We start from the raw sequence: 24,519 nt of genomic DNA on the forward strand, positions 1-24,519 counted from the left end.
TCATATGGAATAGCCTTCATTTCTCAGAACAAGAATAGACTGACGAGTCTCAGAAGAAAGTTATTTGTTTCTGGCCATTTTGAGCCTGTTATCGAACCCACAAACGCTGATGCTCCAGATACTCAACTAGTCTAAAGAAGACCGGTTGTATTGCTTCTTTAAATCAGCACAACAGCTTTTAGCTGTGCTAACATAAATTGCAAAATTATTTTCTATTAATCAATTAGCCTTTTAAAATGATACACTTGGATTAGCTAACACAATGTGCCACTGGAACACAGGAGTGATGGTTGCTGATAATGGGCCTCTGTACACCTATGTAGATATTCCATAAAAATCAGCTGTTTCCAGCTACAATAGTAATTTTCAACATTAACAATGTCCACAATGTATTTCTGATCAATTTGATGTTATTTTAATGGACAAAAAATGTGCTTTTCTTTTAAAAACATGGACATTTCTAAGTGACCCCAAACTTTTGAACGGTAGCGTACATCTTTGGCAGGATACATTGGGCCGGTTTCCCAGACATGGATTGAGCCTAAACTTGGACTAAAAAGCACCTTAAAAAATGTGGGACACATCTACTCATTCAAGGTTTTTTCTTAATTTTTACTATTTTCTACATTGTAGAATAATAGTGAAGATATCAAAACTATTAAATGACACATATGGAATCATAGTAACCAAAAAAGTGTTAAATAAATCAAAATATATTTAATAGTTGACATTTTTCTAAGTAGCCACCCTTTGCCTTGACAGCTTTGCAAACTCTTGGCATTATTTCAACTAGCTTCACCTGGAATGCTTTTCCAACAGGCTTGAATGAGTTCCCACATATGCTGAGCACTTGTTGACTGCTTTTCCTTCACTCTGCAGTCCAGCTCATCCCAAACCATCACAATTGGGTTGAGGTCGGGTGATTGTGGAGGCAAGGTCATCTGATGCAGCACTCCATCACTCTCCTTCTTGGTCAAATAGCCCTTACACAGCCTGGAGGGGTTTTGGGTCACTGTCCTGTAGAAAAACAAATGATAGTCCAACTAAGCCCAAACCAGATGGGATGGCGTATCGCTGCAGAATGCTGTGTTAGCCATGTTGGTTAAGTGTGCCTTGAATTCTAAATGAATCACTGACAGTGTCACCAGCAAAGCACCATCACACCTTCTTCTCCATGTTTCACGGTGGGAACCACACATGCAGAGGTCATCGGTTCACCTACTCTGTGTCTCACAAAGACACGGCGGTTGGAACCAAAAATCATCAGACCAAAGGACAGATTTACACCGGTCTAATGTCCATTGCTCGTGTTTCTTGGCCCAAGCAAGTCTCTTCTTCTTATTGGTGTCCTTTAGTTCTTTGCAGGAATTCGACCATGAAGACCTGATTCACGCAGTCTTCTCTGAACAATAGATGTTGAGATGTGTCTATGAAGCATTTATTTGGGCTGCAATTTCTGAGGCTGGTAACTCTTAATGAACTTATCCTCTGCAGCAGAGGTAACTCTGGGTCTTCCTTTACTGTGGTGGTCCTCATGAGAGCAAGTTTCATCATAGTGCTTGATGGTTTTTGCGACTGTACTTGAGGAAAATGTCAAAGTTTTGACATTTTACCCGGATTGACTGACCTTCATGTTTTAAAGTTATAATGGACTGTCGTTTCTCTTTGCTTATTGGAGCTGTTTTTGCCATAATATGGACTTGGTCTTTTACCAAATTGGACTATCTTCTGTATACCACCCCTACCTTGTCACAACATAACCGATTGGCTCGAACACATTAAGGAAAGAAATTCCACAAATGAACTTTTAACAAGGCACACCTGTTAATTGAAAGGCATTCCAGGTGATTACCTCATGAAGCTGGTTGAGAGAATGCCAAGAGTGTGCAAAGCTGTCATCATGGCAAAGGGTGGCTACTTGGAAGAATCTCAAATATAAAATATATTTAGAACTGTTTAACACTTTTTTTTGTGTCATTTCATAGGTTTCTTCACTATTATTCTACAATGTAGAAAGCAGTACAAATAAAGAAAAACGCTTGAATGAGTAGGTGTGCCAAAACTTTTGACTGGAATCAACTCCATTCATATATATAAATATTGAACATATGTGATCTATCTGTACCCACAGCCTCCGGAAAAGTAAAGTACCAAACCCCCTTCAAAACATAAACAAACAAAAAAACACTTAAGTACCCATAAAATTAGAAATTACAAAAATAATATCAAATAAAACCTTACTGGCCTGTATGGTCACAAAACAACTTTATAAATAATATCTTTAACTATTGCTGCATTAGCATTTAAAGCTTTAAACATTTCTTCAAGGCTTGGCCTACAGTGGTAACGCTGTATGAAAAGCAAAGAGCTATTAGAAAAGAGTGGGAGTTGAACTGGTATGTCCAGAGAGAGACACCTCCGATAAGGCATTAGACGAGAATCGCATCGATGTAAATGCCATTTATCTAGGTCTTCTTTAGTCCACGTAACTTATTTATTTTGCTTTAGTCTATGTAACTTCTTTTTTTGTTTTTAGTCCATGGAACTTATTTATTTTTCTTTAATTCATGTCATTTATGTATATGTCTTTAGACCATGTCACTTATTTATTCTTAGTCCACAGCCATGTTCTAATATCCATACTAGTTGTAGACTCCTTCGAATGCATGCCCAATACACTGGTTTATTCTAAGTGGTATGCTAGCCTATAGTGTGAACAATGGGAGTGTAGCTCTTTCTCTGTGGTGCCTCCCTGTGAGGACAGAGTGATTTTACGCCTACTTCCTCTTCTTGAATATCTTGAAGGTGTGTTTCTTGCGCTCGTTGCTCAAGTCGATCCCTTCACCCGTGAAACAGCTGTCCTCTTCCAGGGGGCTCTTCTTTGCCTGCATGTGGGGAATACGGCTGTCCTCCTTCCCCGACCGTGCATCAGGGTCAAAGGAGGCGGGGCATAGGGAGTGTGTGGAGTAAGCAGGGGCGAGGGCGGGACTTCCTCCGCCGCGGAGCTCCCCGAGACTGGAACTCTTCTCCAGGCCGTATGACATCATCAGGGGGCTTTCAATGGGAGCCCTGCTCCCATTGGAGCTGTGGCCCTGCTGGGTGAGGGGCTTTGGTGGGAGGGTCTTAGATATGGAGGTGCGCTGTGATTGGCTCTGGGACAGGAAGAGGGAGGGGTCTGAGTCAGACCAGTTCAGATCCCTGAGGGATGAAGAGAAGAGAAAGAGAGAGGGAGAGACAGCGAGAGTAGGTGAGAGAGAGAGGAATATGGAGAAAGAGAGAGGTTAGGCTGGTAAGATACATAAAAGATTGTCAGCAAAAAACAGCGAAAAACAAGCAACTATCTAAAGCAAATTGAAATCAGATCTTTACACTAGAATCTAGATCTACAGATAAATGCAGTTAGCTGGGGGGGGCACGTACAGGATTAAGGGATGGATTAAGGGATTAAGGGATGGAGAGGGGTGAGTGATAGGGTAGGTAAAGAGAAAGGGTGAGGGAAAGGGAGAGGGGTGAGGGATAGGGTAGGTAAAGGGAAATGGTGAGGGAAAGGGGAGGTAAAGGGAGAGGGGTGAGTGATAGGGTAGGTAAAGAGAAAGGGTGAGTGAAAGGGGAGGTAAAGGGAGAGGGGTGAGGGATAGGGTAGGTAAAGAGAAATGGTGAGGGAAAGGGGAGGTAAAGGGAGAGGGAGATGGGTGAGGAATGGGGTAGGTAAAGGAAGAGGGGTGGGGGATGGGGTAGGTAAAGGGAGAGGGGTGGGGGATGGGGTAGGTAAAGGGAGAGGGGTGGGGGATGGGGTAGGTAAAGGGAGAGGGGTGGGGGATGGGGTAGGTAAAGGGAGAGGGGTGGGGGAGGGGGTAGGTAAAGGGAGAGGGGTGGGGGATGGGGTAGGTAAAGGGAGAGGGGTGAGGGAGGGGGTAGGTAAATGGAGAGGGGTGGGGGAGTGGGAGGTAAAGGGAGAGGGGGGAGGGAGGGGGTAGGTAAAGGGAGAGGGGTGAGGGATGGGGAGGTAAAGAGAGGGGGGCAAGGTAAGAAATGGAGAGAGGAGAATAAAGAGAAGGGAAGAGGATGGATGGAGGGCTAGAGGATGAACAAATGAAGCGTGAGACTATACTAGTCCCATGTGGCTCAGTTGGTAGAGCATGGGGGACCAGCATGGAAAACAAGTATGAAAATGTATGCACTCACTACTGGATAAGAGCGTCTGCTAAATTACTAACATGGAAAAATATAATGCATATGATCAACTACAGATTCAAAATCTCGTAAGAGAGGCATATATGAGAAACATGCAATGGGTCAAGCCGGGCCAGCTCATCCAAGTCATGCTGAGTGTGTGTTTGTGTGACTGAGTGTGTGTGTTACTATATGCTAGAGCAAGTTGCCATGATAAGAGAGATGGGTACCTAAATCTGCAGGAGTGAGTGAGTGAGTGAGTGAGTGAGTGAGTGAGTGAGTGAGTGAGTGAGTGAGTGAGTGAGTCCGTCCGTCCGTCTGTCTGTGTGTGTTTGTACCCAAAGCTTCAGGATTCTAAGCGTTGGGATCTGGCTGTGAGTGTGTGTGTACCCAAAGCTGCAGGATTCTAAGCATGGGATCTGGCTGTGAGTGTGTGTGTGTGTACCCAAAGCAGGATTCTAAGCATTGGGATCTGGCTGTGATTACCCAAAGCCTAAGCATTGGGATCTGGCTGTGAGTGTGTGTGTGTGTGTGTGTGTGTGTGTGTGTGTGTGTGTGTGTGTGTGTGTGTGTGTGTGTGTGTGTGTGTGTGTGTGTGTGTGTGTGTGTGTGTGTGTGTACCCAAAGTCAGGAGTCTAAGCATTGGGATCTGGCTGTGTGTGTGTGTGTGTAGCGTTGGGATCCACCCAGAGCTGTAGGAGTATAAGCGTTGGGAGGAGCCTGCAGGAGCTAAGTGTTGGGATCTGGCGTGTGTGTGTGTGTGTGTGTGTGTGTGTGTGTGTGTGTGTGTGTGTGTGTGTGTGTGTGTTTGTGTGTACCCAAAGCTGCAGGAGAGTGTTGGGATCTGTGTGTGTGTGTGTGTGTGTGTGTGTGTGTGTGTGTGTGTGTGTGTGTGTGTGTGTGTGTGTGTGTGTGTGTGTGTGTGTGTGTGTGTGTGTGTGTGTACCCAAAGCTTCAGGAGTCTAAGCATTGGGATCTGGCTGTGAGTGTGTGTGTCCAAAGCTTCAAGAGAGCGTTGGGATCTGGCTGTGAGTGTGTGGTGACCCAGAGCTGTGAGCGTTGGGATCTGGTGTGTGTGTGTGTACCCAAAGCTGCAGGAGTCTAAGTGTTGGGATCTGTCTGCGTGTGTGTGTGTGTGTGTGTGTGTGTGTGTGTGTGTGTGTGTGTGTGTGTGTGTGTGTGTGTGTGTGTGTGTGTGTGTGTGTGTGTGTGTTTGTGTGTACCCAAAGCTGCAGGAGTCTAAGTGTTGGGATCTGTCTGCGAGTGTGTGTGTGTGTGTGTGTGTGTGTGTGTGTGTGTGTGTGTGTGTGTGTGTGTGTGTGTGTGTGTGTGTGTGTGTGTGTGAACCCAAATCTGCAGGAGTCTAAGCGTTGGGATCTGGCTGTGTGTGTGTGTGTACCCAAAGCTACAGGATTCAAAGTGCCCCGGGATCTGGCTGTGAGTGTGTGTGTGTACCCAAAGCTTCAGGATTCTAAGCATTGGGATCTGGCTGTGTGTGTGTGTGTGTGTGTGTGTGTGTGTGTGTGTGTGTGTGTGTACCCAAAGCTTCAGGAGCCTAAGCGTTGGGATCTCTGTGTGTGTGTGTGTGTGTGTGTGTGTGTGTGTGTGTGTGTGTGTGTGTGTGTGTGTGTGTGTGTGTGTGTGTGTGTGTGTGTGTGTGTGTGTGTGTGTGTGTGTGTGTACCCAAAGCTTCAGGAGTCTAAGCGTTGGGATCTGGCTGTGAGTGTGTGTATCCAAAGCTTCAAGAGTCTAAGCGTTGGGATCTGGCTGTGAGTGTGTGTGTGTGTACCCAGAGCTGTAGGAGTATAAGCGTTGGGATCTGGCTGTGAGTGTGTGTGTACCCAAAGCTGCAGGAGTCTAAGTGTTGGGATCTGTCTGCGTGTGTGTGTGTGTGTGTGTGTGTGTGTGTGTGTGTGTGTGTGTGTGTGTGTGTGTGTGTGTGTGTGTGTGTGTGTGTGTGTGTGTGTGTGTGAACCCAAATCTGCAGGAGTCTAAGCGTTGGGATCTGGCTGTGTGTGTGTGTGTGTACACAAAGCTGCCAGAGCGTTGTAGACTGGCTGTAGCGCTCCCTGTGGGTGGGAGATCAGACAAAGCCTCGAGAGACTGGAAATGGGAGGAGTGGAAGAGCAGAGTGGAAAAACAAGTGCCTTCATAGGACGGACGGATGGATGGCTGGGGAGGGGTGGACAGCGAGTGGGGAGGGATGGGAGAGGGAGAAAAAGAGAGAAGGCATAGGAAAGAACTCCAGCTGGACAATGGAGTGGCTGTGAAACTGGTGAGCGTGGCGCTGGGGTGGGCAGGAAGATTATAGACCACATCCCTTGCCCTGAGGACCACCGGGTGAGCCTCTACCAACCTCTGATAGCCCAGGGCCAGTGAGGGGTCTCCCGGGCGCTGTCGCAGGGGCATCAGGTTGGGAGCTAAATGAGGAAAGGAACACAAAAACGTTATACACTGTATACTGCAGACACACATGCACACTCATCACAATGACACACAAATAAAGTATAATCCTCCACAGAGAGGAATGCGATATAAGGGTATGATACTGTACTGATAAAGCCTGGGAGTGTTTAGGCATAATGAAGCTGAGATTGGAGGTGGGATTGTGCAGAGCCAGACTCAACTGCACCGTTGGAAAAATACTAAAGTCCTGAGCACACAGAGTCCCATGTATGTTTACAGTAAAGTTTGCAGTATTATTATTTTTAAATACATTTTATTTTTATTTTCACTCCAAATACATCCATATACATAAGAACAAAAATATACAGGCGCACACAAACGACTACATCTCATCTGTCCAGACACGCATGCTCACACCCCCATCCCTACTGCCCCCATTATTGTTTGCCACTTGGCCTTAAATTGTACCAATGAGTTTTTCTTGGTCACCCATGCTATTTCAATAATAAATCATAACATTTTCCTAATGTGTTAATGAAGGCGGATAGTTTGATTGCCATGCGTAAGTATACGTTTTTTTTCAAGATGAGAAGAGAATCGTCCAGCCCATTGGGTATCTCACTACACCCCCATGTGCCATGTCTTGAAAAATGCAGAGAGACCGGATAAAACGACATTTATATTGTAATAGTAATACTTCTGACAGCCAACGTTTTTGGACTTCATTATTGAGTCAATATTAGTTTTACACTTAAGACATGACTCTGTCATTGTGCTGTATAATTTGTGAATTTTGCCTCTTGAATAATACATTTTATACATTTGATTATACTGGATTAAGCGTACCTTTTCGTTACTGGCAATTTCATTAGTAATGCTCCAACTTTCCCTCCATCTTGTGCCAACAGTTCCTTTTAAGTATGTTTTTAGGGGGTAGATCAGCTTTAATATTGCAGTTAAGATTGTAGCTTCCATCAATGTCATTGTCTGCATCATTTTCAACCCCCATATATTTTTTTGTAAATACAATATATATATATATATATATATATATTTTTTTGTTCTTCTGAATCTATTTTCCTTTATTATTTTCCCCTAACCCTACCACCCCTCCCCTAATTGGAGTAAACTAATGGCTTCTACTTCAAGCGTATACATACTATATATATTTTACAGACACAGTATTTTACAATAGTCATCTTCTGTTTGTTTTTAATCCCATCCTTCAGCTACCCTCAACCCCCCCTCTCATCAATCTCGGAAGACCATCTAGTTGGATTTCTATTTGCCATATATTTTTTAACTGTGCTGTTTCATAAAACTTCTGAACCTATATACATTTTACGGACACTTTTAAGTCTTGGTTCCAATAGTTTCTATTTTTTTTTAAAGTTCTTAATATAATGCATCAATGAAAGTCTGTTGTAGAATGAGAGTTTCGGCACAGATACTGTATATACACTGAGTGTACAAAACATTCGGAACACCTGCTCTGTCCATGACACTGATTGACCAGGTGAATCCAGGTGAAAGCTGATCCATTATTGATGTCACTTGTTATAAATCCCCTTCAATCAGTGAAGCTGAAGGGGAGGAGACAGGTTGAAATATGTTGTTTTTTTCAACCTTGAGACAATTGAGACATGGATTGTTTGTGTGCCACTCAGAGGGTGAATATTTAAGTGCCTTTGAATGGGGCATGGTAGGAAGTGCCAGGCGCACTGGTTTGAGTATGTCAAAAACTGCAACGCTGCAGCATTCTTCAGGCTCAACAATTTCCTGTTTGCGTCAGAATGGTCCACCACCCAAAGGACATCCAGCCAACTTGACACAACTGTGGGAAGCATTGGAGTCAACATGGACCAGCATCCCTGTGGAACGCTTTCGACACCTTGTAGAGTCCAAGCGCCGACGAATTGAGACTGTTGGCAAACTCAATATTAGTAAGGTGTTCCTGATGTTTTGTACACTCAGTGTATATAGGAAGTGACAGACATGCTAGAAATCATATTTTATCAGTCGTTTTTATGTTCTGAGAAAATAAAGTGTTCTGACTGAAAATCCAATGTGCAAATATCCTGGTGTACCAGCCAGAAGATGTGGAGGGACAGAAAAACTGTTGACCTGCAAGTGGAGGTTAGTCAGCAACAGAGGGAGGACAGGAGAGGAGGATAAATAATAAACACCCCTTTCTGAAGGAAGAGTGAAAAAGGAGGAAGTCTTCCAGTTGGATAGAATGTCTGATTTGTAGAGAGATAGGGGGAGAGAGAAGGAGAGAAAAAGAGGGGAGAGAAAGAGAGAGGGCATGTGATGAGTGGTTATAAAGTGGCAAATTCTTGTCGCTTCTCCACAAGATAAGATCAACCCCCCCATCTCCCCGCCTCACCCCGTCCGGCTCAACTCCACTGCTCCTGAGAGACAGTGGACCATTCCACAGGTAGTGGAGCAGAAGGGGTAGTCTGTCTATGTGGGAGAATCCACAGAGGAAAGAGAAAAGAGGGGTTGGAAGGGTACATTAGTAGTGCTTGGTTAGGATTGGCAAGGAGAGTAAAGGAGGGTGAGCCCAACCAGAATACTTCCATGGGGATTGGCTGTCGGAGATGCCGCTCATTGGCCAGAGGTCACTCACTCGCCGGTCCATCTGCCAGGCCGCGTCTGAGGATAGCCAATCACGGGACAGATGATGAATGTGAGGCAACCAACCAATCAGGACAGAATATGAGGAGATCATCCAAAAGGAGAGTGGTGAGAAGATAGGATACCATTGACCTGGCACAGCTAATCACCAGTACAAGTCACTTGTTCAGGAAGAAGTGTTTGATACAATCAACGTTGTGCACATACAGGACAAGACAGGAGGGTGGTTAAAAGGCACTTTTGACAGTTTTGCATTTTGCAGTTAAGGTTAGGATTGAGTGAAGGGAAACTGATCCTCAATCTGTACCACCGGGACACCTCATCCCGGAGCCACTAATACCCTATCTAACACAGAGTGATGTGTCGGTGGGCGAAGAAGCGCAAAGTGATGACACGTACACCGCAGCGTCCCTGGGGACAGGATATCCTCGTCCATGTCGTCTAAATCGTCTGATAGGATTAGGTGCTGCGGGGTCGGCGGGTGCAGGCCCAGGAAGGCGGGGTCCAGGTTGAGGGCAGCAGCCAGGGCGGGCAGACCGGGGTTATTGACCAATGGTAAGCCTGTAAGAGACTCCAACTGCTGCCAGCGGTGAAGTTTCTCCCTCAGAGCAGCCGTCACCTCACCTAGAGCCTGCCTAGAGAGGGGGGGTGACAGACAAGAGGAGAGAGAAAAGACAGAGTAAGGGGAGAGAGAAAAATGGAAAGAGCCTCAAGGACCTTTGAGGTGTGTAACCCAACAAGGTAAAGTCACTTGGTCTGTTGCCTGAGAAATGTAAAGACATTTGGCTGAACAATGTAAAGTCATCTTGCTGAAAAACGTAACGTCAGTTGGCAGAACACAGTCAAGTCAATTGGCTGAAAAAGGTGGAGTCAGTTTGTAAAGTCAGTTGGCTGAACAATGTAAAGTCGGTTGGCTGAAAAAGGTGAAGTCTGTTCGCTGAACAAGGTAAAGTCTGTTGGCTATGAAAGGTGAAGTCAGTTTGAAAAGTCAGTTGGCTAGACAAGGTATATATATATGCCATTTAGCAGACGCTTTTATCCAAAGCGACTTACAGTCATGTGTGCATACATTCTACGTATGGGTGGTCCCGGGGATCGAACCCACTACCCTGGCGTTACAAGCGCCATGCTCTACCAACTGAGCTACAGAAGGACCACAAGGTAAAGTCGGTTGGCTGAACAAGGTAAAGTCGGTTGGCTGAACAAGGTAAAGTCGGTTGGCTGAACAAGGTAAAGTCGGTTGGCTGGACAAGGTAAAATCGGTTGGCTGAACAAGGTAAAGTCGGTTGACTGAACTTACTTGGCAGTCAGGATCTTGTGATCAACGTCGTCCAGGGAGGAGCTATGAGCCACATGGAACGTCCCAAACAGGGTGCTCCTCTTCTTCTTGATCTTGTCAGCCTATATCATCATCATCAGCACCATCATAATTAACAAAACCACCATCATCAACTTTCTCACCAGGTTCATGTGTGTGTGTGTGTGTGTGAGTGTGTGTTTCTGTGTAACTAAATGACTATCGCCCCATATCACTCACAGCTTCTACCTCAAGGACATCAGACTGCTAAACAGCCATCACTAGCCGGCTTCCACACAGTTACGCAACCCTGCACCTTAGAGGCTGTTTCCCTATATACATAGACTTGGAATCACTGGCCACTTTAATAATGTAACACTAAATCAAATCAAAAACTTTGTCACATGTGCCGAATACAACAAGTGTAGACTGTACCTTGAAATGCTTACTTACACGCCCTTAACCAACAGTGCAGTTCAAGAAGAAAAATATATTTACCAAGTATACTAAAATAAAAAATTAAAATAAAAGTAACACATTAAGAATAACAATAATGTGGCTATATACATATATATATACAGGCTAGTTGAGGTAATCTGTACATGTAGGTGGGGGCGAAGTGACCACGCATATGTAACAAACAAACAGCGAGTGTACAAAAGGGAGGGGGGTCAATGTATTTTTGAATATATATATATTTTTTTACATTTTATGAATTGAGTAGAAGCTGTTGAGGAGCCTTTTGGTCCTAGACTTGGTGCTCCGCTTGACGTGTGGTAGCAGAGAAAACAGTCTATAATTTGGGTGACTGGAGTCTCTGACAATTCTATGGGCTTTCCTCTGACACTGCCTATTATATAGGTCCTGAATGGCAGGGAGCTTGGCCCCAGTGATGCACTGGGCCGTTTGCACTACCCTCTGTAGCGGCTTACGGTCAGATGCCGAGCAGTTGCCATACCTGGCGGTGATGCAACCGGTCAGGATGCTCTTGATTGTGCAGCTATAGAACCTTTTGAGGATCTGGGGACCCATGCCAAATCTTTTCAGTCTCCTGAGTGGGAAAAAGTTATGTTGCGCCATCTTCACAACTGTCTTGGTGTGTTTGGACCATGATAGTTCGTTGGTGATGTGGACACCAAGGAACTTGAAATTCTTGACCCACTCCACTACAGCCCTGTCGATGTTAATGTGAGCCTGTTCGGCCAGCCTTTTCCTGTAGGCCATGATCAGCTCCTTTGTCTTGCTCACATTGATGGCGAGATTGTTGTCCTGACACCACACTGCCAGTTCTCTGACCTCCTCCCTATAGGCCGTCTCATCGTGGTCGGTGATCAGGCCTACCACTGTGGTGTCATCAGCAAACTTAATGATGGAGTTGGAGTTGTGTTTGGCCACACCTTCGTGGGTGAACAGGGAATACAGGAGGGGACTAAGCACATACCCCTGAGGGGCCCCAGTGTTAAGGATCAAGCGTGGCAGACGTGTTGTTGCCTACTCTTATCACCCGGGGGCGACCCGTCAGGAAGTCCATTAACCAGTTACAGAGGGGGTGTTTAGTCCCAGAGTCATTAGCTTAGTGATGCGATTCGTGGGCATTATGGTGTTGAACGCTGAGCTGTAGTCAATTAATAGCATTCTTACATAGGTGTTTATTTTGTCCAGGTGAGAAAGGGGAGTGTGGAGCGCGATTGAGATTGAGTCATCTGTGAATCTGTTGGGGCGGTATTCGAATTGGAATGGGTCTAAGGTGTCCAGGAGGATGCTGTTGATGTGTGCCATGACCAGCCTTTCAAAACACTTCATGGCTACCAACGTGAGTGCCATGGGCGGTAATAATTTAGGCAGGTAACCTTCGCTTCCTTGGGCACAGGGACTATGGTGGTCTGCTTGAAACATGCAGACTCGGTCAGGGAGAGGATGAAAATGTCAGTGAAGACACTTGACGGTTGGTCCGCGCATGCTTTGAGTACACGTCCTGGTAATCCGTCTGGCCCAGCGGCTTTGTGAATGTCGACCTGTTTAAAGGTCTTGTTCACATCGGCTACCGAGAGTGTTATCACATAGTCATCCAGAACAGCTGGTGCTCTCGTGCATGCATCAGTGTTGCTTACCTTGAAGCGAGCATAAAATGCATTTAGCTCGTCTGGTACGCTCACGTCACTGGGCAGCTCACGTCTGGGTTTCCCTTTGTAGTTCGTAATAGTTTTCAAGCCCTGCCACATCCAACGGGCGAGCCGGTGTAGTAGGATTCAATCTTAATCCTGTGTTGACGCTTTGTTGGTTTGAAGGTTCGTCTGAGGGCATAGCGGGATTTCTATGAGCGCCCTAATTAGGGTCCTGCTGCTTGAAAGTGTCAGCTCTAGCCTTTAGCTTGGTGCTGACGTTGCTTGTCATCCATGGATTCTGCTTGGGATATGTACGTACGGTCACTAGGGGGGACGACATTGATGCACTTATTGATGAAGCCGATGACTGAGGTGGTGTACTCCTCAATGCCACTGGATGAATCCTGGAACATATTCCAGTCTGTGCTAGCAAAACAGTCCTGTAGTGTAGCATCCGCATCATCTGACCACTTCCGTATTAAGCGAGTCACTGGTACTTCCTGCTTTAGTTTCTGTTTTTAAGCAGGAATCAGGAGGATAGAATTATGGTCAGATTTTCCAAATGGAGGGCGAGGGGGAGCTTTGTATGCATCTCTTTGTGTAGAGTAAAGGTGGTTTAGGATTTTTTTTCTTCCCTGGTTGCACATGTGACATGCTGGTAAAAATTTGGTAAAACTGATTTAAGTTCACCGGCCACTAGGAGCGCCACTTCTGGGTGAGCATCTTCTTCTTTGCTTATGGCCTTATAGAGTTGGTTGAGAGTGGTCTTAGTGCCAGCTTCGTTTTGTGGTGGTAAATAGATGGCTACGAATGATATAGATGAGAACTCTCTTGGTAGATAGTGTGGTCTACAGCTTATTAAAAGGTACTCTACCTCAGGCGAGCAATACCTCGAGACTTCTTTAATATTAGACATTGCGCACCAGCTGTTATTGACCACCCCCCTCGTCTTACCAGAGGTAGCGTCTCTGTTCTGCCGGTGCATGGAAAATCCCGCTAGCTCTATATTGTCTGTATCTTCGTTCAGCCACGTCTCTTGGTAGGATAATCTTAATCTCAGGTCCTCCATTTTATTTTAAAATGATTGCATGTTATCGAGAAGAATGGAAGGCAGTGGGAGTTTACTCGCTCGCCTCCGGATTTTCAGAAGGACTCCGGATCTGTGGCCCCTTTTCCAGTGTCTTTTCTTCACACAAAAGGGGTGGATCTGGGCCTGTTCCAGTGAAAGCAGGATATCCTTCTCGTCGGACTCGGTAAAGGAAAAAAATTATTCCACTCCGCGGTGAGTAATCACTTTTCTGATGTCCAGAAGTTATTTTCGGTGGTAAGAGACGGTAGCAGCAACATTATGTACTAGTCACTTTAATAATGTTTACATACTACTCACCTCATATGTATATACTGTGTGCTATTCTACTGTATTTTAGTCAATGCCACTCCGACATGGCTCAATCTAATTTTTATATATTTCTTAATTCCATTCTTTTACTTTTAGATTTGTGTGTATTGTTGGGAATTGTTAGACACTACCGCACTCTTCGAGCTAGGAACACAAGCATTTCACTACACCCGCAATAACATCTGCAAAATACAGTGGCAAGAAAAAGTATGTGAACCCTTTGGAAATACCTGGATTTCTGCATAAATTGGTCATGAAATTTGATCTGATTGTCGTCTAGGTCACAACAATAGACAAACACAGTTTTAAACGAATAACACAAACAATTATACATTTTCATGTCTTTATTGAACACACCGTGTAAACATTCACAGTGTGGGGCAAGTGGATTTAATAACTGGTTGACCCTCATTTGGCAGCAATAACCTCAACCAAATGTTTTCTGTAGTTGTGGATCAGACCTGCACAACAGTCAGGAGGAATTTTGGACCATCCCTCTTTACAAAACTGTTTCAGTTCAGCAATATTCTTGGGATGTCTGGTGTGAACTGCTCTCTTGAGGTCATGCCACAGCATCTCAATCGGGTTGAGGTCAGGACTGGGCCACTCCAGACAGCGTACGTTCTTCTGTTGAAGCCATTCTGTTGTTGATTTACTTATGTGTTTTGTGTTGTTGTCCTGCTGCATCACCCACCTTCTGTTGAGCTTCAATTGGCGGACAGATAGCCTATATTCTCCAGCAAAATGTCTTGATAAACTTGGGAATTAATTTATTTTTCTGTTGATGATAGCAAGCTGTCCAGGCCCTGAGGCAGCAAAGCAGCCCCAAACCATGATGCTCCCTCCACAATACTTTACAGCTGGGATGAGGGTTTGATGTTGGTGTGCTGAGACTTTTTTTCTCCACACATAGTGTTGTGTTTTCCTTCCAAACAACTCAAGTGTAATTTCATCTGTCCACAGAATATTTTGCCAGTAGTGCTGTGGAACATCCAGGTGCACTTTTGCAAACTTCATCAATGTTTTTTTGGACAGCAGTGGCTTCTTCCGTGGTGTCCTCCCATGAACACCATTCTTGTTTAGTGTTTTACATATCGTAGAGTAGTCAACAGAGATGTTAGCATGTTCCAGAGATTTCTGTAAGTCTAGCTGACACTCTAGGATTCTTCTTAACCTCATTGAGCGTTCTGCACTGTGCTCTTGCAGTCATCTTTGCAGGACGGCCACTCCTAGGGAGAGTAGCAACAGTGCTGAACTTTCTCCATTTATAGACAATTTGTCTTACTGTGGAATGATGAACATCAAGGCATGTAGAGATACTTTTGTAACCCTTTCCAGCTTTATGAAAATCAACCATTCTTAATCTCAGGTTTTATGAGATCTCTTTTGTTTGGGGCATGGTTCACATCAGGCAATGCTTCTTGTGAATAGCAAACTCAAATTTTGTGAGTGTTTTTTATAGAGCAAGGCAGCCCTAACCAACATCTCCAATCTCATCTCATTGATTGGACTCCAGGTTAGCTGACTCCTGACTCCAATTAGCTTTTGGAGAAGTCATTAGCCTAGGGGTTCACATAGTTTTTCCAACCTATACTGTGAATGTTTAATTTGTATTCAATAGACAAGAAAAATACAATAATGTGTGTGTGTTATTAGTTTAAGCACACTGTGTTTGTCTATTGTTGTGACTTAGATGAGGATCAGATAAAATTGTATGACCAATTTATGCAGAAATCCAAGTAATTGCAAAGGGTTCATATACTTTTTCTTGCCACTATATGTGTATGTGACCAAAATGTTTTGATATGATTTGATTTCTGTATGTATGTGTGTGTCTCACCCCTTCTTTGGCCTGAAGTAGTTGTTTCTCAGCGCTCTGTTTCTTGATGTTGTAGTACTGGACCTCTATCTCATGGGTCAGCTGCAGCCAGGTCTTAAGGGCATCAGGGGGAGACCAGCAGGCCCGAGACTCCAGCTCCCGCTCTGCCTTCTTCAGGGCCATACGCACCTGGATACACACATACACACACAAGTATATACACAGGTATACACACACACAGCCGTATGCACACGTGCATGCACACATAAACAAACAGATGGACACACACAGGTATACACACACACATACACACCCATGCACGCTCACAGACATACACACATGAATGTATGTTATGTGTGTGTATGAGTGTATGTGTGTGCGTAGGTGTGTGTAGAAGTGTGTATGCAGGTCAGTGGAGGCTGCTCAGAGGAGGAAGGGCAGGACCATAGTCAGTGACTTTTAGAAAATTTTAAATTGTAAAACATTTTAAAAGATATATCCTTTTTAGATAAAAGTATACTAAATATATTCACGGCGCCAAATAAATGATTAAAATAGATTGTTTTGCAATGAAGGTCTACAGTAATCCCAACAGCACTTTGTAGGGTAGCACCATGGTGTAGCTGGAGGAGAGCTGAATTACGTCCTACTCTGGGTACATTGACTTCAATACAAAACCTAGGAGGCTCATGGTTCTCACCTCCTTCCATAGACTTACACACTAATTATGACAACTTCTAGAGGACATCATCCAACCTATCAGAGCTCTTGCAGCATGAAGTGACATGTTGTCCACCCAATCAATGGATCAGATAATTAATCTAGTACTGAAAGCATAAGCTACAGATAGCTAGCACTGCAGTGGATAACATGTGGTGAATAGTTGACTCAAAGAGTGAGAAATGCAATAGTTGAAAAGTTTTGAACAAATGAACTTCTTCAAAAATGAAGGATAAGCGAGAGAGAGAGAGTATACATTTCTTTCCATCTACTTAGCTAGCAAATGCAGCTAGCTAGTTTACCCTACCAAACATGCTTTGTTAGCTAGCTGGCTATCAAACACAACACTGGAACTTTTCCAAGTCAAGGTAAGCTTTTGGTTTTTTCCTAATTTATTGCCACCGGGGCCCGCCGGTGTAACTGTTAAACTGTTAATTGACTATACACTGTAAAGTTACTGCATGATTGTAGTGGGTTTACTAACACGCTACTTCTATTAGCTATATTGACTATGACGTTACTTACGTTACGTAGCTAATATGGTGATAACGATGTAGGCTGTGTGTCGGTGTTTTTGCCTGGTCACATACAGCTGATGTGTTGTGCATTGAAATCCACAAACGAAGGGAAAAGGTGAGAGGAGGAGATCGCATAGATGTGAGAAGGAATACAACGTGGCTGCTATGAAAGTGAACTGTGCTTACGCATGATCAGGGGTGTATTCATTCCACAGATTCATTTGAAAAACATTTCTGAAACGGAAGCAAACAGAACAAAACTGGGATAAACATACCTGCATTTTTCCAATAGAAACTCTTGTTTGCAACTGTTGTACTAACGAATACACCCTAGATCAGCTAGATGCAGGCAAGAGTGTGCAAGACAGTATTGAATGTGTCAATATCTGTCCAAGTGTCACTGTTTTAATATATTTTTTAAATTGCATACCAAATTTAAAAAATAATAATAATAGTTTTTTAGCCTGATCTTCAACATTTTAAAATTTAATTGAGAGAAATATAATCTCTATTGTTCTCTAAAAAATGTTTAATGTTGATTGTATGAATCTCAAAATTGATAGTATTACATTTACTTGTGCAAAATTTTATTAGGTTGGTAGATTGTTTAAATGATCAGTTTACCTATCCTTATTCAGCCAAAATAACATGTGTTTCAGTGTCAATCGTAGAGATAAATAGGACTCTAGATGTAAATAACTCATTTTGGTATAGACATTATCATTGAGGGCTTTCACTATTTAAAAGTAGTCATCTGAGTGGGAATTCCTATGGGTTGGGAGTGATCAGTCAATGATTGGAGAGCATTGTTGGCAAATTGGTTGCCTATGGTTTGTAAACTTGCAAATTTGAAGACCACTTTTCAAGCAGCCTTGGCTTTCAAGCTGTAAAGTCCATGGAGAATAAGAACACCTTCTCCCAGCTGATAGGAAACTCTGTCACCACCGATAAATCCACTATAATTGAACATTTCAATAAGCATTTTTCTACAGCTGGCCATGCTTTCCAACTGGCTACCTCTTACCCCGGTCAACTGCACTGTACCCCCCACAACAACTCACCCAAGCATTCCCCATTTCTCCTTCTCCCAAATCCAGTCATCTGATGTTCTGAAAGAGCTGCAAAATCTGGTCACCTACAAATCAGCCGGGCTAGACAATCTGGACCCTTTCTTTCTAAAATGATATGCCGGAATTGTTGCAACCCCTATTACTAGCCTGTTCAACCTCTCTTTTGTGTTGTCTGGTTGGTGGTTGAAGATATCCCTCTAGTGGTGTGGGGGCTGTGCTTTGGCAAAGTGGGTGGGGTTATATCCTTCCTGTTTGGCCCTGTCCGTGGGTGTCCTCGGATGGGGCCACAGTGTCTCCTGACCCCTCCTGTCTCAGCCTCCAGTATTTATGCTGCAGTAGTTTATGTGTCGGGGGCTAGGGTCAGTTTGTTTTATCTGGAGTACTTCTCCTGTCCTATTCGGTGTCCTGTGTGAATTTAAGTGTGCTCTCTCTAATTCTCTCTATCTCTCTTTCTTTCTCTCTCTCAAAGGACCTGAGCCCTAGGACCATGCCTCAGGACTACCTGACATGATGACTCCTTGCTGTCCCCAGTCCACCTGGCCGTGCTGCTGCTCCAGCTCCAACTGTTCTGCCTTATTATTATTTGACCATGCTGGTCATTTATTAACATTTGAACATCTTGGCCATGTTCTGTTATAATCTCCACCCGGCACAGCCAGAAGAGGACTGGCCACCCCACATAGCCTGGTTCCTCTCTAGGTTTCTTCCTAGGTTTTGGCCTTTCTATGGAGTTTTTCCTCGCCACTGTGCTTCTACACCTGCATTGCTTGCTGTTTGGGGTTTTAGGCTGGGTTTCTATACAGTACTTTGAGATATCAGCTGATGTACGAAGGGCTATATAAATACATTTGATTTGATTTGTCTGAGATCCCCAAAAATTGGAAATCAGCTGCGGTCATCCCCCTCTTCAAAGCGGGGGACACTCTAGACACAAACTGCTACAGACATATATCTATCCTACCCTGCCTTTCTAAGGTCTTCGAAAGCCAAGACAACAAACAGATTACCGACCATTTCGAATCCCACTGCACCTTCTCCGCTATGCAATCTGGTTTCAGAGCTGGTCATGGGTGCACCTCAGCCACGCTCAAGGTCCTAAATGATATATTAACCGCCATCGATAAGAAACAATACTGTGCAGCCGTATTAATTGACGTGGCTAAGGCTTTCGACTCTGTCAATCACCACATCCTCATCGGCAGACTCGATAGCTTTGGTTTCTCAAATGATTGCCTCGCCTGGGTCACCGACTACTTCTCTGATAGAGTTCACTATGTCAAATCGGAGGGCCTATTGTCCGGGCCTCTGGCAGTCTCTATGGGAGTGTCACAGGGTTCAATTCTTGGGCCGACTCTCTTCTCTGTGTACATCAATGATGTCGCTCTTGCTGCTGGTGAGACGATACCATTCTGTATACTTCTGTCCCTTCTTTGGACACTGTGTTAACAACCCTCCAGACGAGCTTCAATGCCATACAACTCTCCTTCCGTGGCCTCCAGCTGCTCTTAAATACAAGTAAAACTAAATGCATGCTCTTCAACCGATCGGTGCCTTCACCTGCCCTCCTGTCCAGCATCACTACTCTGGACGGTTCTGACTTAGAATATGTGGACAACTACAAATACCTAAGTGTCTGGTTAGACTGTAAACTCTCCTTCCAGACTCACATCAAACATCTCCAATCCAAAATTAAATCTAGAATTGGCTTCCTAGTTCGCAAAACAATGCATCCTTCACTCATGCTGCCAAACATACCCTCGTAAAACTGACCATCCTACCGATCCTTGACTTCGGCGATGTCATTAACAAAATAGCCTCCAATACCCTGCTCAATAAATTGGATGCAGTCTATCATAGTGCCATCTGTTTTGTCACCAAAGCCCCATATACTACCCACCACTGCGACCTGTACGCTCCCGTTGGCTGGCCCTCGCTTCGTACTCGTCACCAAACCCACTGGCTCCAGATCATCTACAAGACCCTGCTAGGTAAAGTCCCCCCTTATCTCAGCTAGCTGGTCACCATAGCAGCACCCACCTGTAGCACACGCTCCAGCAGGTATATCTCTCAACTCCAAAACCAATTCTTCCTTTGGCCGCCTCTCCTTCCAGTTCTTTGCTGCCAATGACTGGAACGAACTACAAAAATCTCTGAAACTGGAAACACTTATCTCCTTCACTAGCTTTCAGCACCAGCTGTCAGAGCAGCTCACATATTACTGCACCTGTACATAGCCCATCTATAATTTAGCCTAAACAACTACCTCTTCCCCTACTGTATATATATATTTTATTATTATTTTTTCTCCTTTGCACCCAATTATTTTTATTTCTACTTTGCACATTTTTCCAATGCAAATCTACCATTCCAGTGTTTTACTTGCTATATTGTATTTACTTCGCCACATGGCCTTTTTTTTGCCTTTACCTCCCTTATCTCACCTCATTTGCTCACATCGTATATAGACTTATTTTTCTACTGTATTATTGACTGTATGTTTGTTTTACTCCATGTGTTGTTGTATGTGTCGAACTGCTTTGCTTTATCTTGGCCAGGTCGCAATTGTAATTGAGAACTTGTTCTCAACTTGGCCACCTGATTAAATAAAGGTGAAATAAAAATAAATAAATAAATAAAAATTGGCAGCCCAGAAACCCCCATCATATATGACTTTATTCAGGAAACTAGGCATATATCGCGGGTCACTACTTCACAGGAGAGCCATTTGAACATAAAAATACGTTTATCAAAATGTATTTTTTGCAGGAAATACCTACTGGAACATGTGAACTTTTGTGTGCCTTAATAACAGACTTGTATGCCATCTGTAAATACAAATAAATAAATATAATTACGAGCTAAGTTGGTTTAACCACAGAAAAAGCCAGCAACCTTCCCGCTAGCCATTGTTGGCTGAGAGAATGAGTGGGCTGGACATGACGAAAGAGGAGTTTGGATTGGTCTGCCATATAGCACGCTTGTGTCTATTTGAGCTGGTCAGTTTGATAGCTAAGTAGATGGAGAAAACACCTGTCTCCAGATTACATCTTCAAACTAAGGGCAACCATGGCAGGGAGAAGGGAGGGAGAAGCGTCCATCCATTATGTAACGTTATGGGTAAGATAGTCTAGCTAGCTGCATTTTCAGATATTACACGTTTCCAATTTTGACAGAAAGACATTTTAATTTCAAGTTAATGTGTACTGTTAGCTATCCAGCTAACGATAGCTGGCTGGCTCACAAGCTAACGTTATGTATATGATCTTATTATTCGTATCTGAGAGCCATTTGCTTTGCTAGTTATATCCTAATGTAAGCTAGCTAACATTGAACCTGGTTGGTTATCTACCTGCAGATTCATGAGTTGGGATTATGATTAATTGTTTACCTCGGGTGCGTTCGTAAATTCGTTCTGGCTATCTACTCCAATTTCAGAGCACTCTTGTCTGAATGTGCCAGAGAGTAGAATAACTGATGAATTTACGAACGCTCAACACCAGTTGAATATGGCAAAAAAAGTGTAATTAAACTGTTGCCAGCAGCACAGTTACAGTCACCAACGCTCTGGATAACATGAAATCAGCCTAACCATATCTGCTAGGGCGAGTAAAATGGTCAGTGAGCTGTTCTCTCATTCGTGTCTGGAAGTACCTAGCTAGCTAGCCGACATTAGCCAGTTAGCTTAGGTGCTTGACTGTTGTTGTTAGGACAGAATGCTCAGATCTCTTAAAGCCCAAGAGGGTGTGAACGATGCTGAATGGGTGTAGACAAAGAGCTCTCCAGTAGGTACCAAATCATTCAAAGAACATTTTCTCAAAAGTGAGGTTAACTTTCAAAGCAGAATTACTTTCCCATTGTTCCTTAAATGTAGTTTATGATATACCATTTTGTAGCTCCGTGTCTCTGCTTTTATCCAATGTAAAAAATAAAAAAAATTCACATTTGCTACAAAAGATCGAATCAAGGCGGTCGGTAAAAATGTGTATAAAACATGTCTTCTCATCAGGTGAATAATAAAGGCAAGTAGAAGTAATCAACATTTTAAAATTAATAGATTTGGTGGAACGCTTCAAAAAGTACTGAGAAAAGCGTCTGTATACTTATGTAAATGTGATATGAGTTTTGAATATACTTGCAAACATTTCTAAACAGGTTTTTTGCTTTGTTGTTATGGGGTATTGTGTGTATATTATGTATATGTGTATTTAAAAAACGATTTAATCCATTTTAGAAAAAGTCTAATGTACAAAATGTGGAAAAAGTCACAGGGTCTGAATACTTTCCAAATGCACTGTATACAGGCATATATATTTGTGTGTGTGTGTGTTAATGTGTGTATGCTGTGTATGTACAGTATACAGGTGTATGTGTATAAACAGGTGTGTGTATGTACAGGTGTACTGTATGTTTGTATGCAGTGTGTGTACCTGATCCAGCTCTTCCTCGGCGTATTTCTGCCTGCTCCACTCGTTCTCTGTTCCCTCCCGTAGCTTACCGAGTCTCTGGGCCTCTTGCTTGGCTTCGTTGATCTCATCCCTCAGACGTTGCTCCAACGTTACCTTCTCAACCTCCACACTACGATGCTCCTCTTGGGCGATCTGCAACCTACAGAGAGAAGGAGAGATGGGGGACAGCGAGAGAGCGAGAGATGAGAAAGAGAGTGCAAAAGAACATAGTGGCAGGTGTCATGATGTTGCCCTCTTTGAGTACAGCGAGCACCATCCCCTGCTCTCTGCTTCTACAACCAGACTGCTGTGGTCAGAGTTCGTAAATTCCTGAGAAGACCTCATGGACACACAGTTATAGAGTAGATTTTAATTGAGACAAAGGAAATCCTACCACCTCACAGAACTTGAGGTACGAACAAATTTCATGTTCCAGAGAAAGTGTAAAAGATCGGCGAAGAATCCAGCTACGAACTGGTCCGTTTGGCACAACTTGGGAAGCTCAAGAGAGACGGTGTGGCCACATTACCATAACGCTGTTTATATAATAGCCTCAGATATGAGGTTCACATCCAATTGTTATATAAGATGAATGAGTGAGTATGATACTGTTTGTATACTTGTATAATATGATTGTGGACTCTTTAATGAAGAAAAATACAATTCCCTTTTGATTTGAACTAAATCAGAGGACCGCCCTTGAGCCCAGTTAGGGTCAGACATCCTTTGACAGCCCTCTTCTGCCATTCCGAATAAAACCCAACTTTGAGAAATTATCAGCAGACCAAGCTTACCCCAATTACGAGAGGGCTAAAGGTGTAGACCATTGCTGAATCTTTTTAACCATACCACGTGGTTAAACTCTTAGAATATCGATACCGACAGAATAAGAACAAGTCTTTGATATTGATTACTAGTCTGCAGCTAGGAATTCGGTATCATTGAACGCGAAGAACGACAACCGCCGAAACATCCATTCTATAACGAACGTCACTTTGAACTATCCCCTCTAACCAAGACAGGAGAGAGAGAGGGAGAGAGACGGACAATTCTTCAAAAGAAAGACTTTTCACCAGCGATCAAGACGACACACTGAGTGTAAATATATATATATTGATTGCAATTGTTCCCGAATGAGTGAGCGTTTATGTGTAAAGGATTAGCATTTTAATTGTTATAATTACCTCTGTAGTGACTTCTTGTTAAAACCCCAACTCCCCTTTTGTCAAACAAGCCGCCATGCCGGGTCAGTCCACATTCTATCATTTCATGTAACCATATTTACTGTTTGTTTAAGCATTTCTGTGAATTACTTAGTTAGTAATAAATAAATGATTTAAGACAATTGATGTCTGGATGACTCATAGTGAAAACTGGGTTCGTGCAGATAACCAACAATTTACGACGTTTGGAATGAGACTAACGTGAGGTAAAGTAAATAATTCATTAACCATTCATTCTTGATCAGATATGAAAATATCTGAAAGGTTATATTGGGAAATTATAACTTTGTAATCTGAATACTTTCCTTGGTGCCCCAACTTCCTAGTTAATTACAGTTACATGATTATTCAGTTTAAACGAGTAACTAATTACAGAGAATCTTTGATAAAAACGAAGCCTTCAGTTTAATGATAGTAAAGACACGACACAGGAGATGAAGGGAAGACAGAGAAAAAGTGAAAGAGTGAAATTGAGAGAGGATCCTCTTGAAACTAGGGGAAACTAGGGGGCACTACTTTTATTTTTGGAAAAATAACGTTCCCAAAGTAAACCGCCTATTTCTCAGGACCAGATGCTAGAATATGCATATAATTGACAGCTTAGGATAGAAAAGATTCTAAAGTTTCCAAAACTGTCAAAATATTGTCTGTGAGTATAACAGAACTGATATTGCAGGTGAAACCCTGAGGAAAATCCAATCAGGAAG

At 43.4% G+C, this 24,519-nt stretch overlaps 1 protein-coding gene across 4 annotated transcripts in view; it reads right to left on the reverse strand.

Annotated features, from left to right (window-relative positions):
* Positions 1–392: 392 nt before the first annotated feature.
* The window catches only part of LOC118366071 (stromal interaction molecule 1-like), a 122,611-nt gene continuing 98,484 nt past the window's right edge, over positions 393–24,519 (reverse strand). For 3 of the 4 annotated variants that reach the window (XM_052491706.1, XM_052491708.1, XM_052491707.1), the window contains 7 exons: positions 22,572–22,749; positions 15,858–16,025; positions 10,517–10,617; positions 9,616–9,851; positions 9,148–9,234; positions 6,530–6,593; positions 393–3,198 (listed from right to left, as the gene is read on the reverse strand). In XM_052491706.1, coding sequence (XP_052347666.1) covers positions 2,778–3,198; positions 6,530–6,593; positions 9,148–9,234; positions 9,616–9,851; positions 10,517–10,617; positions 15,858–16,025; positions 22,572–22,749 — 1,255 coding nt within the window. In that variant the 3' untranslated portion in view covers positions 393–2,777. The remainder of the gene's footprint in view (positions 3,199–6,529; positions 6,594–9,147; positions 9,235–9,615; positions 9,852–10,516; positions 10,618–15,857; positions 16,026–22,571; positions 22,750–24,519) is intronic. The other variant, XM_052491709.1, reaches the window with a different exon arrangement.

This window comes from Oncorhynchus keta, chromosome 33, assembly GCF_023373465.1.
Source record: "Oncorhynchus keta strain PuntledgeMale-10-30-2019 chromosome 33, Oket_V2, whole genome shotgun sequence".
Lineage (NCBI taxonomy): Eukaryota > Metazoa > Chordata > Actinopteri > Salmoniformes > Salmonidae > Oncorhynchus > Oncorhynchus keta.